The sequence below is a fragment of the Syngnathus scovelli genome, chromosome 3, assembly GCF_024217435.2.
Source record: "Syngnathus scovelli strain Florida chromosome 3, RoL_Ssco_1.2, whole genome shotgun sequence".
Lineage (NCBI taxonomy): Eukaryota > Metazoa > Chordata > Actinopteri > Syngnathiformes > Syngnathidae > Syngnathus > Syngnathus scovelli.
This window is the reverse complement of record NC_090849.1, coordinates 7070506-7088546: the sequence shown is the minus strand read 5'-3', so window position 1 is coordinate 7088546 and position 18041 is coordinate 7070506. Positions and strand designations below refer to the sequence as shown.

Genomic DNA, 18041 nt, shown 5'->3' with positions numbered 1-18041 from the left:
ACTATAAGTCGCGTTTTTTTGGTGGGGGGGGCGACTTATACTCAGGAGCGACTTATGTGAATTTTTTCACAAATTTTCAAAATTCAAAAATCCGCGATGTAGTGAAACCGCGATAAACGAACCGCGATGTAGCAAGGGATTACTGTCATTTGAACTGAAAGTGACGTCAGCAGCGCGGCGGTTGTTTACATAAAGGACAAAGGATTCAATCACGGGATGACGACGATGATTTAATGATTTGCAGTGACACAAGGTTTGAAAAACGTATTTATGTTATAGTTGTTTGATATATTTTATTTTGTGTAGCAACTTGTATATCTTTTTATCGTTACAGTTCAGTAGTTCTTGGCTCGTTGAACTCTTGTTTTGTTAAATAAAGAGCCGTTTACCAAGCCCACGTCTTTCCTGGTACTTTGTTAATGCTACAATATAGTTATATACTAGATCTTTGCGGCGCGCACAGCGTTGTTGACATAAAGGACGAGGAATTTGATCGATGGATTTAATGATTTGGAGTGACACAGATGGTTTGATAATATTGTTGTAATATGATAGTTATTTGAAATATACTTCATATATTGTTATATGAGTCTGTGGAATAATTAGAAATGCAACTTACAACGAGTCCGATGTCAGCGGTGCGGCGCATATGCTGCGCATACGCGGCATTGTTTACATAAAGGACGATCGATGGATTTAATGAATTGGAGTTCTTCTTCTTATCGTGGCTACAAGGCAGTTAGTTACAAGGCTTGGCTAGATGTGGTTCAGCCACAGCTGAACACATTTCTGTCCCTTCTCAATAAACTCTGCTAAGTCCGGTGCTCTGCAGGGTGGCTAAGATTGTTCATTTTGCAGAAGAGAACCCTTCAATGTTCACACATAGAATTGCCGATGCTGGTCGTGAGGAGGTTCCTCGTTTCCAAGATCGACCTTTGTGTCTATCTCCAGGCATGATGTTGTTTTCTGTTCTGTAGCTTTGTGGCTTGTCACTTGCAGCTTTCGGTGTAGCTTGTAGCGTAGCTTGCAGCGTAACTTGTAGCGTAGCTTTGTAGCGTAGCTCATAGCTGTGTTGTAGCTTGTAACTTTGCTTAGCTTCATGAATTGGAGTGACACCGATGGTTTGATAAACGTGTTATTTATGTAATAGTTATTTGAATAACTTTGAATGTTACGTCAGGCCCATTCTCAGCTCCTCGTTTGTGTATATGTCACGTTAGCATACCGTATCCTTTAGCCTGTTGTTGCTGGTTCATGTCTGTTCTTGGTGTTGGATTTTGACAAATGAATTTGCCCCAAAAGTGCGACTTATACTCCGGTGCGACATATATGTTTTTTTTCACTTTATTGTGCATTTTATGGCTGGTGCGACTTATACTCCAGAGCGACTTATAGTCTGAAAAATAGAGAATGGTGTAGAATAACATATGCGTAACATAGGCCATCGCCTTCACAAAATAAAGTACAATAATAATAATAATAAAGTAGAATAACAATGTGTGAAGGCCTTCGCCGTCACACAATAATAATAATAAAGTGGAATAACAATGTGTGAGCGCCGTCGCCTTCACACAATAATAATAATAATAATAATAATAAAGTAGAATAACAATGTGTGAAGGCCTTCGCCTTCACACAACTAGAATTGCAATTTCTGGAGAAATTGCGTGTGAAGGCGAAGCCAAATGTTAAAAATGATAAGCGGGAAGAATAAAAAGGAAAATAAATTATGATAAAATTAATGGGAAAATGATGAGAGTTACAAATGATAAGCGTTAAAAATGATAAGCGGGAAGAATAAAAAGGAAAATAAATTATGATAAAATAAATGGGAAAATGACGAGAGTTACAAATGATAAGTCTTCACCTTCACTCTAATAATAATAATAAAGGACAGGAATAACAATAGTGTGAAGGTCTTCACCTTCACACTAATAAAGGACAGGAATAACAATAGTGTGAAGGTCTTCAACTTCACACTAATAAAGGGCAGGAATAACAATAGTGTGAAGGTCTTCACCTTCACACTAATAAAGGACAGGAATAACAATAGTGTGAAGGTCTTCACCTTCACACTAATAATAATAATAAAGTGAATGGTGTAGAATAACATGTGTGAAGGTTATCGCCTTCACACAATAATAAAGGACAGGAATAATAATAGTTTGAGTTGAGTTTGATTTGAGTTTATTCACGCAATATCCAAGACATACAACATGATACAACAAACAGTATTACACAGTCGGATGCGTGAAAGGTCACCCCAAGCAAGCTATTTAAAGCTTTTAATAGGGGGCCTGGTTTCCCATAAGTATCAGATATTGGCCAGATATCCTTATATTATGGACAAACATACAGATATATAATAGACAATAACAATAAACACACAATAAGGTACAACACACAATAAACATATGACAAGTAACAGATAGTCTCAGTATTCTGATTACACTGGATTTGATGTAAAGTACATTAGCAATTAATAAATTAACAACAGGACACAGGTGTTCATGCGATTAATGATCAGCACATTAAACATACATTGATAGGAGTTGATTTTTTAGATTTGCCTTGAAGGTGGATATGGATTGCAACATTTTTAGTGTTTCGTCAAGCTCATTCCAAATCTGTGGCCCTCTGCACACAATGCTAAAGCTTGTAGATTTTAGTTTACGTTTTTTTCCCAATGATTAGATGGCTATTCCTGGTGGTGTGGGTGTGGCTGGGAGTACAGGTTGGGATGAGTTGACAGTTGGTTTCGTTTATGGATAGTCTGATACATGACACAAGCATTCTGGAAATAGTTGTGTTCAACAAGCCTCCGAAGATTGTGTCGGTGGAAGATTGTTTTAGTGGGGGCGTTAAACTCAGACCATGTTATGGCACGTATGACCTTTTTCTGAAGTATCTCAAGCTTTTTAAAATGGGTTGGAAATGTGTTACACCATATAATATTGCAATATTTTAAAAGAGGTTCAAATAAGGATTTGTACAGAATAAGAAGTGCAGTAAGTGGGAGATAATGTCTCAATATGAAGAACAAAGCAGCATATTTAGACAGTTTGATTGTGAGATCATCAATATGTCTTTTAAAGTTCAAGAACTCGTCAATATGGATACCCAAGAATTTAGTAGAGCTGACTCTTTCAATGTTTTGTCCGTTGATTTTTATGCCAATTTGGTCAATGTCCTTTTTTTATGGGAGCGGAATATGATGTGGCTTGTTTTATTGACATTTAGGGAGAGTTTGTTGCATTTAAACCATGTTTTTATTTTTGCTAACTCATTCTTTACAATTTGTTCAAGTGTATTTGGATTTTTGTGGGAAAGAAACAAGTTTGTATCATCAGCAAATAACACTTTATGTAGCATGGATGAAGTATTAACAATGTCATTTATGTACAAGATGAAGAGGGGCGGCCCTAAGATGGACCCTTGGGGAACTCCATAATTGATGGGTTTGTGTGAAGATTTATGGTTGTTAATAGAAAATAATTATAATCATTATATCCTTCAAACTCTTCGTCCTCCGTGTCACTTACAAACAAAGTCGCTAATGATGCCGGTAGTACGTGGGGCGCTTCGTCATATTCGTCATCCCGTGATCGAATCCTTTGACCTTTATGTAAACAATCGCTGCGCCGCTGGCATCACTTGCAGTTCAAATTACAGTAATCCCTTGCTACATCGCGGTTCATTTATCGCTGTTTCACTTTTGTTTTTGTTTTTTTTAATTTTGAAAATTTGTGAAAAAATTCAGTCGCTCCTCACTATAAGTCGCCCCCCACCCAAACTATGAAAAAAAAAAAACGACTTATAGTCTGAAAAATACGGTATGTGTGAAGGCCATCGCCTTCACACAATAATAAAGTGAATGGTGTAGAATAACATATGTGTAAAGGCCATCGCCTTCACACAATAATAATGGATGGCATAGAATAGCATAGTATGTGTGAAGGTGATGGCCTTCACACAATAATAACAATAATGATAATAAAGTGAATGGTGTAGAACAGGGGTGGGCAAACTTTTTGACTGGCGGGCCGAATTTGGTCCTAAATTTTGATCGGGGAGCCGAACCAGGAGCAGATGGACGTAGTAGTAGTGTTTGTGTGAAGTAATAGAAATGACATGTAAAGGTCATGGCATAAAAGGTTTGTGCTTTTAGTAGGTAGTAAAGCATGGATATTCCGAAAAAACGTTTTGAAAACAAATGCATTTATTAACAGTATTAAAAAAACATTTCACCAAAAAACTACTATCAGTGATTCTCATTAAATACGACACTGTTATTATGAATAATAGTTTCCATCACTTCAGCGCCTGCAGGTCAGATTTATGAAATATGTTTATCTAATGAGGCGAAATCACATCAAACGGCAAACATTCTGACCAAATACATCATCTTGAAGAATCAGTGAAAGAATACTTCTAAATAAAGTAACAAAGAAATCAATAGAATTGTTGGTCTCCCTTTTTTGCTAGTGCATCATGGTCTGGAGTAAAATTTGTTGTGATAATTCTTAGGATAGAGCCAAGGTGTCGGTCCGTTAACCTAGAGCTGTGACGGGCTTTGTTGACGTTCATGTGGCGGAACGTTTGCTCCAACACGTAGGTCGAGCCAAATTGTCCTCTCTTTTTTTTTCTCAGTGTCCACCTTTCTTTTCCTCGGGCCACTCATTTTAGTGGAAGGATTCCAGGGGAAGGTTTGTGGGTGGCATTAACGTAAAACTGTATCTCGGCTCGGTGGCGCACTGGGTAGCACGTCCGCCTCACAGTTAGGAGGGTGCGGGTTCGATTCCACCTCCGGCCCTCCCTGTGTGGAGTTTGCATGTTCTCCCCGGGCCCGCGTGGGTTTTCTCCGGGCTCTCCGGTTTCCTCCCACATTCCAAAAACATGCTTGGTAGGCCGATTGAAGACTCCAAATTGTCCCTAGGTGTGAGTGTGAGTGCGATTGGTTGTCTGTCTCTGTGTGCCCTGCGATTGGCTGGCAACCAGTTCAGGGTGTCCCCCGCCTACTGCCCGATGACGGCTGGGATAGGCTCCAGCACGCCCGCGACCCCCGTGGGGACTAAGCGGTTCAGAAAATGGATGGATGGATGTATCTGAAAGCTCAGCGCGCGAATAACGAGAATGCTGACGTCACAGCCCACACTAGAAATTCGGCACTGATGGAAGTGTACTACTTAGTACGTACACGCACTTGTGAGTGTGCACCGAGCTTTCTGACACGGCGTCCGGTAGTAAATGCGCGGGCAGGCGCTTCCCCATCTATTGGGGAAACATACTAACTGCGGGGAAAATGACCCAAAAAAAAGTTCAATAATACAATTTATTCAAATTTGGCGGGCCGGATTAAATGGCCCGGTGGGCGGGATGTGGCCCGCGGGCCGTAGTTTGCCCATGGCTGGTGTAGAATAACATGTGTAAAGGCTATCGCCTTCACACAATAATAGTGAATGTTGTAGAACAACATATGTGTGAAGGCTATCGCCTTCACACAATAATAATAATAGTGAATGGTGTAGAATAACATATGTGTGAAGGCCATCACCTTCACACAATAAAGGACAGGAATAACAAAAGTGTGAAGGTCTTCACCTTCACACTAATAATAAAGGACAGGAATAACAAGTCAGGCAGCAATGCAACAATACACAATAAAGTAGAATAACAATGTGTGAAGGTCTTCGCCTTCACACAATAAAGTAGACTAACAATGTTTGAAGGCCTCCACCTTCACACAATAAAGTAGAATAACATTGTGTGAAGGTCTTCACCTTCACACAAATATTTATAAAGTAGAATAACTGTCCTGGTCCAAGCTGCATTTGGTCGCCCTGCTCCATTCCGATCTCTGACAATAACAATGTGTGAAGGCCTTCGCCTTCACACAATAAAGGACAGGAATAACAATAGTGTGAAGGTCTTCACCTTCACACTAATAAAGGACAGGAATAACAATAGTGTGGTCTTCACCTTCACACTAATAATAATAATAATAAAGGGCAGGAACAACAATAGTGTGAAGCTCTTCACCTTCACACTAATAATAATAATAATAATAATAATAAAGGGCAGGAATAACAATAGTGTGAAGCTCTTCACCTTCACACTAATAATAATAATAATAAAGGACAGGAATAACAATCGTGTGAAGGTCTTCATCTTCACACTAATAAGGGACAGGAATAACAATAGTGTGAAGGTCTTCACCTTCACACTAATAAAGGACAGGAATAACAATAGTGTGAAGGTCTTCACTTTCACACTAATAATAAAGCACAATAACATGTGTGTGAAGCCCATCGCCTTCAAACAATAAAGCACAATAACATATTTGTGGATTGTTTTTTAATCCGTTCCAAGACTTTTTTAAGAATTTTTTCATTTGCGCATTTTTTGTCCGATCGCGCAACTGCAGCGCACCACCGAACGTGCAACCGTAGCGCGTCGCCGACCGCGCAACTGCACCGTGCTGGTTGGATTATTGTGACAGAGCCGTCGCTGAAATTTAGAAAATATTTTTAAACTTGTGACGTACTTCTCAAAATTCAAATGGACCTAAGTGCTCAGGGAGCTTAATTTTGTCCGATCGCGCAACTGCAGCGCACCGCCGAACCCGCAAACGTAGCGCGTCGCCGACCGCGCAACTGAACCCCGCTGATCGCATTATTGTGACAGAGCTGAAATTTAAAAAATACTTTTAAAGTCCTGATGTACTTTCCAAAATTGAAATGTTATAACATGGTCTGCAGTCTGTTCCTCTGTGCCACACTCGCATGCCGCAGTAGGCACCAAACCCCATTTGTGTAGGGTTGAGCGGAAGAGACCAACACCAGTTCCAAGGCGGTTGAGCTGGGCTGGGGAAACAAATTGCTGGTGGTGATGTGCTGGCCTCTGCAATGAATCCGCGGAGTCAGGAAGAGCTTTCTTTCCAGTCTGTGTTCTATTTGTTGTCTGCTCAAGTTGTTGCATTGCTGCCTGACTGGTCAGCTTCATTCAGCAGCGCCAGTGCAGCAGGGACAAATGGGTGTCTCGACTTTAGTTGCCAGTGTTCTCTAGGTGTTGGAGAGAGTAGACGAACGCGCAGAAAGTAACCAGGCTCCTGCGCTTGGTGAGCCAGAGACAGTGTGGCTCTCTTAATAGTTGGATGTCCGCAAGTATGTACAGTTCATCCGTTAGTGTGTGGCGAAGGCAACCTGTCACTAAGTGCAGAGCGGCATTTATTGGCCTGTCTATTAAACGGGTGTGAGCACTACGACACCAAGCAGGCGTGCAGTAGGGGCTCATTTCGTTTACCTCCTCGTGGTGAGCCCTGGAAACTGGATATTGTCTGACATGTTCAGGCTGAAAACGATACTTTGGAGAGGCTTTCGGGGTGGTAAAAGGATAGAACCTCGGCCCGAGAGCAATAAGGTGCTAAAATAAAAGATGCTGCTTGTGGACCATCGCTTCCTACAACTTTACAACTGAACATTGAGGGCTTCCACACAAACAAGATGTGTGATAAGCCAACTGGCCATAAGACACAAAGTTCTCATCATCCTGCTCCAGAATTAACAATAATAATCATAATAATATGAATGAAATGAATGAAGAAATACCATTTATTTATGTTTGTTTTTTTGTTTTTGTTTTCAGGGCCAAAGGGAGCCGTTACAATCAGAATGAAGAGCCGCATGCGGCTCCGGAGCCGCAGGTTGCAACTCCTGCACTAGATAATTAACATGACTCAAAACCCAAAGGTGGGGGAAAAAAGGAGCAGATAACATGTCTTGAGGTGCTGTGAAATTCCATTTTCAAGCCAAATTATTGAGCAAATGTGCCCCAATACCCTGAAGCTGCAGACTTGGTCAGACAGCTGCAGAGCTCACGTAGCAGAGTAAGCGTGAAGAGCAACAAAAATAATACTATGACCTCATCAATCCACAAGTAAACTATAAAATAAATGTATTGTCTGTCACATGAATTTCTAGTGGTAAAACCAATGGTACTCACTGGTGATTCCCTCTGACATGATGTCTGTCATCTTGCAGCACGAGGAAATCGTCCTCATACTTAGCTTGTCCACCACAAGCACCTACAAACAAGAGACAGAACTCTTCATAATGGGGAATTTATGGTCTTAAATACTCTGGGAATCTGAAAAAAAACATGCACTTACTTTCCATTTTCCTTTTTCTCTTGCCTTCTTGATGACACCGTTCATTATCTCTGTAACATGAGAGGTACACAACTATTTATTTATTTATTTATTTATTTATTTATTTATTTATTTATTTATTAACTTCCGGGTAAAAGGGATCTTTGACGTCTATCACCGTCAATGGAATTGAATGTGAGAAATAATGTGAGACATTGTGACTTAAATTAGGATTTTTTTTGCACATTGGCACCAAAGTCAAAGTCAAGTCAAGTCAAAGTCAAAGTCTCCTTTATTGTCAATTCCTCCGCATGTCAAGACACACAAAGAGATCGAAATTACGTTTCTCACTATCCCAGGGTGACAAGACAGAGTTCACAGCGCACATACAAGTAAACAACACAGGAAAAATAAAACAAGAAGATGAACAATAAGAGTGATAGCACGCTAGCCGCTCCCGATGCACAGCAGAAAGATGACAGTCAACCAGGCCACTGTGAACACGAGCACACAGCAGGCACGCACTGTCCGGTTCGTGGATCCTATCAGGCGAACACAACCCATCTTTTCGTCCCGCGAACGAACGTACGCCAGGAGAATGGAAGGCACGGCTGGGCGACCTGGGTTGGCCGCAAGCCTGGCCCGACGTCTCCGCGCTGGCCCCTCTTCCGCTGCCTCGCAGACCCGCTGCAGACCCGCTGCCGACACATCCCAACAATGCTCCAGGACGGAGCAGTCCAAGCTCAGGACGCAGTCCAACCGGGGGAGGAAGAGCAGGCCAGTCCGGCGTCGCTCCATGACGAAGCAGTCCGAGCGCCCTTAATCTCTCCGCACCAAAGTCCAGAACGCCATAAAACCCACTTCCGCCGATGTTGAGCAGAACATGCCCGCCGCACTAGTAGCACGACGTATCACACGAGACGGACATACACAAAACTGCCGGACAAACACTCAGTAAACACTCACAAAACACCGAACGGGACAGAGAGTGGCCGCTGCGTGTGCACGCCGCCATTCAATATTAATATAAATGCAAGTAGATGAATTCATTCCATTCGTTTATCTTCTAAACAGCTTATCCTCTCGTGGGTTGCGGGCATGTTGGAGCCTATATCGGCAATAATAATTTATAATTTGGAGTGGTCAATTGGCCTACCATGGAACATGGGAGGGAACCGGAGTACCCGTAGAAAACAGACACAGGCATGGGAAGAACATGCAAACTCCATACAGAAAGGCTGGAGACGGAATTGAACCCTAAACATCTGAACTGTGTGGCGGACGTGCAAACCAGTTCAGCACCGTGCCGCTTGCAACTCGATAAATGGAATGACAAAATATTTCTTAAAATTAAAAACTATGGTTTCAATATATGGAATGTACTGTAAATTTCAGACTATAAGCCGCGACTTTTTTCTCAAATTTTGAACCCTGCGGCTTATCGTCCGGTGCGGTTTATATAAGATTTTTTCTGTGATTTTTGTGATGATCTGCTCACTTTTATACACTCGTAAAAAGGCTGTGGACCGCTGTTATGCGGCACGCTTTGCTGGGTGGAGGGATATGTGACACGGTCACTGGGGAGAAAAGTGGTGTGTTGATCCCATGTCCATCCGCCAGGCAAATAGTGCCGTATAAATCACACAAAGAAGAGACAGAACGAGATCAAGACAGACATTACTGAAAGGAAGCTTTTATACACAAACCGTCATTATGTGGGCCAAAAGAAATGCATATCATACCACTTTTAAATTAAAGGCAGTCGATTTGGCCCATTGTTGATGACATCGTGTTGTGTCACCCTTTTCTTTCTTTATTTCCCAGTCACGTCTACTCTGGAGCTATATGTGTAGCTCGCTAGTTTAATGTAACTTGCCGCTTTGTGCGTGAATAAAATTAGCATGAACAGACCCTCATCATGGAAAATGCTAGAAGAAATGCATAAAAGCAACAACGAAAGAGAGACTGAGATAGTGAGTGGCGAAGAATATCTGACGCTATTCCAATCGGACACTGAGGAGGAAGACTTCAATGGTTTCAGTGCACAGGAGGAAGATGAAGATGATGAAGCTCTTTTTTTTACTTTTACTGATATGTTTTTTTAACCAGCCCTGTAAGTGCTGTGCTCCCGTGTTGCTGTTGTGTTACCGCCGCGTCTCAGTGACTTTTACCGGTATGTTTTTTTTAATCCAGCCCTATTAGTGTTGTGTTACTTCCGTGTTGCTGCGGTATTACTGACGCGTCACAGGCAGTGTTTGGAAAGAAATGTTAAGGTATGTTATTAAAACTTTAAAAAGGCTTTCTGTGTACCGTCTTTCTTTGTAAATAACTCGTGTGCACGTGCGGCTTATAGTTCGGTGTGGCTTTTATAAGAAAAAAACTAAAATATCCCTGAATCTTAGCTGGTGCAGCTTATCGTCTGGTGCAGCTTATAGTTCGAAAATAACTGAGTAATAGCCATTTTGAATCATCGACTTGGATAACTCCAAATGTCGGCCTCTGAAAATTTAGTGGTGATTTGCAAGGGTTTCCAAACAAAAAAGAAAAGGGTCAAGTACATAGACGATTTTACAGAGTGGCGATGGGTGGCAGTTGCCAACCCCACTAAAAGGTATTGCCACCCCACCTTCCACCCCAATGAATCTATCAATAATAAATTAAGTATTATATTATAAATATCCCTTATATTTTCTTCATAGTAAATGTAATAATCAATCATCAGTTTAGAATTTATTAATACACTGCAACCACCCCTTCTTTAAAGAAGAAAATGGTCGCATCCTACAAAGTGGCGTGCATCAATTAATGCAATGTGTACATCTGAAGACCTTGAGATTTGGAAAAGACCCTTGAAAGACTATAATCTCAAACCTGCTCACATTTAAAGACAAGTTATAGAGCAGTGGTTCTTAACCTTTTTGGAGGTACCGAACCCCATCAGTTTCATATGCGCATTCACCGAACTCCTCTTTACGGGGGGGTGGGGTGGTACCGAACACCATCAGTTTCATGTGCGCATTCACCGAACCCCTCTATAGGGGGGGTGGGGTGGGGGTGCGGTACCGAACCCCATCAGTTTCATATGCGCATTCACCGAACCCCTCTTTGGGGGGGGGGGGGGGGGGGGGGTTAGGGTTAGGGTTAGGGGGGGATGACATACCAGCAAATCAGTGTGACTTCTGCTGTTGCCTTTGCAAGACCAGTTCAGATATGCGTTATCGTGAATTTACTAATTAGAAGACAACGACATTCTTTAGGCATTTTGTTTCTCATGCCGCATTTTACCCATAATGCTCATTAATTTATTCACACAAAGATTCTGAGGGGGGCGGCTCGGTGGAGCACTGGGTAGCACGTCCACCTAACAGTTAGGAAGGTGCAGATTCGATTCTACCTCCGGCCCTCCCTGTGTGGAGATTGCATGTTCTCCCCGGGCCCGCGTGGGTTTTCTCCGGGGCACTCCGGTTTCCTCCCACATCCCAAAAACATGCTTGGTAGGCCGATTGAAGACTCCAAATTGTCCCTAGGTGTGAGTGCAAGTGCAAATGGTTGTTTGTCTCTGTGTGCCCTGCGATTGGCTGGCAACCGGTTCGGGGTGTCCCCCGCCTACTGCCCAATGACGGCTGGGATAGGCTCCAGCACACCCGCGACCCCTGTGGGGACTAAGCGGTTCAGAAAATGGATGGATGGATTCTGAGGGATTGTCCTACGTTGTTGTATTATTTGTGAATAAAGTAGTTGACATCCACCACACAAATCTGCGGGGCACCGAATCTGTTTACTGTGCCTCCATCAAATCCACCAAGATTATGTTACATCACCTACGCTGCACAACAATTCCTTGCAAGTAATCTAAAATGGAGTATACTTTTTGTCACCAAATTGTGAGATGCGCTGGGGGGCGCATCAGCGCGTCTACTTCTCAAACACACTGACTTAACCTGGCATGAAAATGGACATGCAACCATTTACAGTGGGGAGAACAAGTATTTGATACACTGCTGATTTTTCAGGTTTTCCCACTTGCAAAGCATGTAGAAGTGTGTAATTTCTATCATAGGTACTCTTCAACAGTGAGTGATGGAATCTAAAACAAAAATCCAGAAAATCACATTGTATGATTTTTAAATAATTAATTTCCATTTTATTGCAGGAAATAAGTATTTGATACATCAGGAAAACAGAACTTGATATTTGGTGCAGAAACCTTTGTTTACAATTACAGAGATCAGACGTTTCCTGTAGTTCTTGACCAGGTTTGCACACACTGCATCAGGGATTTTGGCCCACTCCTCCATACAGATCTCCTCCAGAGCCTTCAGGTTTCGGGGCTGTTGCTGGGCCACACGGACTTTGAGCTCCCTCCAAAGATTCTCTATTGGATTCAGGTCTGGAGACTGGCTAGGCCACTCCAGGACCTTGAGATGTTTCCTACGGAGCCAATCCTCAGTTGCCCTGGCTGTTTGTTTTAGGTTGTTGTCATTCTGGAAGACCCAGCCGCGACCCTCGGTCTCCCTCGGTCTGGGGCACCATGCAAAATCTCACCTCGTGGGGCATCGATGATCATGAGGAAGGTGAGGAATGAGCCCAGAACTACACGGCAGGACCTGGTCAATGTCCTGAATAGAACTGGGACCACAGTCTCAAAGAAAACCATCAGTAACAAACTACGTCATCAAGGATTAAAATCCTGCAGTGCACGCAAGGTGCCCTTGCTCAAGCCAACGCATGTCAAAGCCTGTCTGAAGTTTGCAAATGACCCTCTGGATGATCCAGAGGAGGAATAGGAGAAGGTCATGTATTCTGATGAGACAAAAATAGAACTTTTTGGTTTAAACTCCACTTATTGTGTTTGGAGGAAGAAGAATGATGAGTATAACCCTAAGAACACCATCCCAACTGTGAAGCACGGTGGTGGAAACATCATTCTTTGGGGATGCTTTTCTGCAAAGGGAACAGGACGACTGCACCGTATTCAGGGATGGATGGATGGGACCATGTATCGAGAGATCTTGGCCAACAACCTCCTTCCCTCAGTAAGAGCATTGAAGATGGGTCACGACTGGGTCTTCCAGCATGACAACGACCCAAAACACAGCCAGGGCAACTAAGGAGTGGCTCCGTAGGAAACATATCAAGGTCCTGCAGTGGCCTAGCTAGTCTCCAGACCTGAATCCAATAGAGAATCATTGCAGGGAGCTTAAAGTCCGTGTGGCCCAGCGACAGCCCCGAAACCTGAAGGCTCTGAAAGGGATCTGTATGGAGGAGTGGGCCAAAATCCCTGCTGCAGTGTGTGCAAACTTGGTCAAGAACTACAGGATACGTCTGATCTCTGTAATTGCAAACAAAGGTTTCTGCACCAAATATTAAGTTCTGTTTTTCTGATGTATCAAATACTTATTTCCTGCAATAAAATGGGAATTAATTATTTAAAAATCGTACAATTTGATTTTCTGGATTTTTGTTTTAAATTCCATCACTCACAGTTGAAGAGTACCTATGATAGAAATTACAGACTTCTACATGCTTTGCAAGTGGGAAACTGAACTGAAAAATCAACAGTGTATCAAATACTTGTTCTCCCCACTGTACATGCCAAACGCAATCAAGAAACACGCTGACAGAACCTGGCATGAAAATAAACATGCATCTGTTTATATGCCAAACACAATCGACTTTGTTACCAAATTATCAAGTGTTGGGGAGAAGTAACTCCGTGCGCTGTAATGCCCCAAACACACTAGACTAGACCCACGCTGGCACAAAAAAACAAGTTATACCTGTTTTTATGCCAAGTGCATGGATGTCAGTCTACCAATAAAGGGCCCTCAGACTTCTTTAAGATGACATAGCATGTACGTATTTCCTTGTTGCCTCAACAATGCCCCTACATCCAGCTTCTTGTTGTGATCAACAACAGAAACAACCATATACAGAAAGGTGACTCCAATATTTGATGGATACAATCCAGTCAATCAGAGTGAACATATCTACAGAGAATTATTAACCCACACCTATTTCAACTAACCTAACATGGGATGGATGGATGGATGGATGGATGGATGGATGGATGGATGGATGGATGGATGGATGGATGGATGGATGGATGGATGGATGGATGGATGGATGGACGGATGGACGGATGGATACATACAAGGAAATCAGTGTGCGTCATCACAAATTTACACGACATACAGGCGTGTTCGGACCTCCGCAGTGGAGGCTCTGCCGAACCCCTGAGACCGACCCACCGAACCCCTAGGGTTCGATCGAATCCAGGTTAAAAAACCACTGAACTAACTCTTGCAAAAGCGGCTTGCAACTTTGCAACAATAGGAAGGTGACAACTGCTGAGAAAACGCTAAAGTATTTGGTTAAACATGTCTTTTTGCACTAGCTGTACCACAATGCCAACTGGGGGTACGAGAGTAGGAGTCTACCCATCTGGAGATAAAAGGCAGGTTTGAGTCTGAACAGATTGCTGAGTGTTGATACATTGAGAGAGACAACCTCAAGCCTCGACGCAGTTTGGACAGCAATAGATTTGAACTTCAAACAAAAAGCAAATGAGCAAAAAAAAAATTATTAGAATACTACTGATGGTTCACAATTTGTTGTACTTGGGTGGATGGACATACAGATAAGGAGTGTCCCAGTTTCCATCACTGGGGTTTAACAATCCAGTTTGTCCTCTATGGAGGGTAAACGCAATCCCCGCCTCTAATCTCCTTCAAATCCTCTTAGACCATACAACACTCGCCATCACTATTTCAGGGCGGTTCTGTGTCATCTGACAACGTCACAGGAAAACAACAGGCCTCAGAAACAGACACAAACTAAACTAAACCTCTGAAAGAATTGCATTCATCCTATTTTTGTCTCAAATGTTAGAAGTGACTTTTGGAGAGGAGTAAGATTCTGGCATGACATGTTTTAATGATGACAATATCGGCAACAATGCTGGATTTGGTCTACAGACATGGTCTCGATGAGACTTGCAAATGCAAAATGTCTATAAATAACTTTTATTACATTCGAACTTTTTGTACTGAATTGAATTAAATTAAATGAAATCAAATTTGAAGTTTTCCTTTCACCTGTCAGCTCTCCGTGACCCTGGACAGTTTAAGTGATATAAAAAAATTGATGAATATCAAATAAAATGGAGGTGCCCTGTATCAGTAATGAAGATTCTTTAAGATGTTAAATACGTTTTAAAACAACCTACATACAATGATCTTTTACCAGTAACAATTCCTCCCTCAACACTTGGCAATATCTGAAACGATCCTTTGGAGGCTGTTTATTTGGTGTTTTATTGGACTATAACAAAAATACAAAAATAATACATAATTGTACTAATTTTATTACGGAAACAAAATTAATGTTTAAGATTTTCTAGTAATAAAACAAGGCACGTAGTCTGTTTTGTAAAACATTTTGAGCCACTTTATGACAATAATGCAAGCATTTAAAAAATGTGCCGCACGAGTCCCGTAAGGTTAAGCGGTTCGGAAGGTGAATGAATGAATGAATGAATGAATATATTGTGAATTATATATATGAATATAAAAACTTAACCACGACGAATCAAAATGAAAAATACAACAATTTGAAATGTGAATATAATTTGAGGAAAGTTTTAGTTTTCACTCGTTTGATATTTAACTTATTTGTTGGTTGTACTGCTTGAAGGTGCTTCCTCGGTGTTGATCAAATAATAAAGAATTAACAAGAAAAACACTCCTTACTTTCTCCAACAACGGCTTTCAGTCCAAAAGGCGCCATAGCTGACCGGATGCGCGTCCACTTCTCTGCCGCACTGTGGATAACGGAAAAAAGCAAACCGAATTACAATCACAGACATATAACTCTACATCCCCCCGTCAAGCTCCGAGTCCTACGTCGACGTCGTAATCTAACTGGATGTGGCAACGTGAACGATCGGTTGAGGATGCCTCGCTTATTTGCTGCTTAAATCAATTGTACCCAGTGGGTACTACCCACCGTTTTCCATTCAAAGCCAGATCTCATAGGATCAAGACTTTACAGTGACTAATGGGCATTATAACATTATTTCGCAGATACACTTTGCTGACTTGGAAAAATTTACATTACATTGCATGTTTCATCATCTCGTTTCACTTTTCCCATAATAGTTTTATTTCAGGGGCGAAGATGGGCTATTGGAATAGTGTAAAATTACAATTTATAGATTATAAAAAACCTAAAATCATTACCAATACAAATTAAGCGGTAGCACTTATCAAAAGATGGGTAAAGATGGGTATGCTGCACATACAGGATGCCTGTCAAGACCATGTATATTTTCTGAGAGGCGTGGGTCCGTCCCGGCGCCCGTCCGGACCGGCCACCGAGCTGGGTGGTGATTGGAAAATGACTCGTGACACAGACATCTTTGTTAGAAAAAATAGTTTTATTCCTGCTCATGCTGATGTCAACTCGTTACCTCGCGTCTGCGCGCCTCTGTCTCCGCGCAGACGCAGAGACTCGTGTCTCTCTTTTCTGTTACTGCGACCGTCTCCTTTTGGGTCCGTCTTGAATCCGCAAATTAACTAATCGCAAATGCCTCTGTGGGCTCTGTTCCCCTATAGGCGAATGGTCACAACAGCGCGCAATTACAAGGGTAATTAGAAGTCTCCAACCAGTCAAAGTCAAAATCTGCTTTATTGTCAATTTCTTCACATGCCAAGACACACAAAGAGATCGAAATTACGTTCCCACTATCCCACGGTGACAAGACATAGTTCACAATGTACATACAAGTAAACAACACAAGAAAATAAAAGAAGGCACAAACAATGAATAAATAAGAGTGATGAATAAATCATAAATAAACAACACAATAAATAAGCAACCAGGGACCGATAACACCTTCAAGCAATCATAAACTGGATGGGTGCATTTGTCTTTCCTTGCAAGTGTCACGACTCGTCCCCGATCATGTCCATATTGTCATAGTTTTGTCAGTGTGCACACCCCTCCCCTCCTGTGTGCCCATGATCAGTGTGATCAGTTTTTTTTCCGCTGACAACACCGTTCTTAGTGCTTGTTCTTACGCTCGGATCCCGAGAGAGAGAGAGAGAGAGAGAGAGAGAGAGAGAGAGAGAGAGAGGGGGGGGGGGGCACCCTGAACTGGCTAACCCTAAATGGTATTTACCCACTTGAGATTGTGCAGGACGTAACCTTTACCTGCAATTCTCATGTCACCACTAGAAAGCGGCACAGGGCTGCGTTTGTAACCACGCACTGCAGTATCCATCTGACATGATGCCTTATTTCTTCTTTGTCTTGTTGGAAAATTCAAAGGGGTTGTCACGACTCATCCCCGGTTGCTTTATTATGTCTATATGTTACCATGTGTTAGGGTTTTCCAGGTTATCTTGATCGTATGATTATGTTGGAATGTAACCTGTAATAATTAAACTCGCCTGTCCTGTCTTAACAAAAGTAGTAGAACAAAGTGCTAAGATCTTTTGAACTGATTGACTAGCTGCAGAGGAAGCAATCAAAGTTGTTCTGTTTCCCACAACATCGTAAAACACCCCCTGCTCTGATCTTACCAGAGGCCGAGGGTTCACCAAACCTGTCCACTCTCACCCCCACTCTGTTCCTCCTAATAAATATGCCCTTGCAGGAAGGAGACTTTTCAGACTTCATTCGATAATCGCTGTTCAGACAGCGACGAATGGACTCTCCACCTGCAGGTGTCTAAAAGAACTTGCTTGTCTCCTGTTTGGTTCTTGCAAAATAAGTTGGAGTGAGCAAATCTCTAACATTTTGGTGCCGAAACCCGGGACCCTCATACCCATCATCTGGCTGACGGAGGACGACGCGCTGTACACCGTCGACGGGCCAGCGTCCATTAGCCGGA

General features: G+C 42.2%; 1 protein-coding gene across 2 annotated transcripts in view; it reads right to left on the bottom strand.

The window, feature by feature from the left end:
* Window positions 1–16137, bottom strand: part of LOC125994747 (syntaxin-binding protein 1) — a 135161-nt gene extending 119024 nt beyond the window's left edge. Inside the window, exons 1-3 of one of the 2 annotated variants that reach the window (XM_049764237.2) lie at window positions 15898–16137; window positions 8168–8217; window positions 8002–8083 (exon numbers count right to left, since the gene is read on the bottom strand). In XM_049764237.2, coding sequence (XP_049620194.1) covers window positions 8002–8083; window positions 8168–8217; window positions 15898–15934 — 169 coding nt within the window. In that variant the 5' untranslated portion in view covers window positions 15935–16137. The remainder of the gene's footprint in view (window positions 1–8001; window positions 8084–8167; window positions 8218–15897) is intronic. The other variant, XM_049764236.2, reaches the window with a different exon arrangement.
* Between the last annotated feature and the right edge of the window lie 1904 nt (window positions 16138–18041).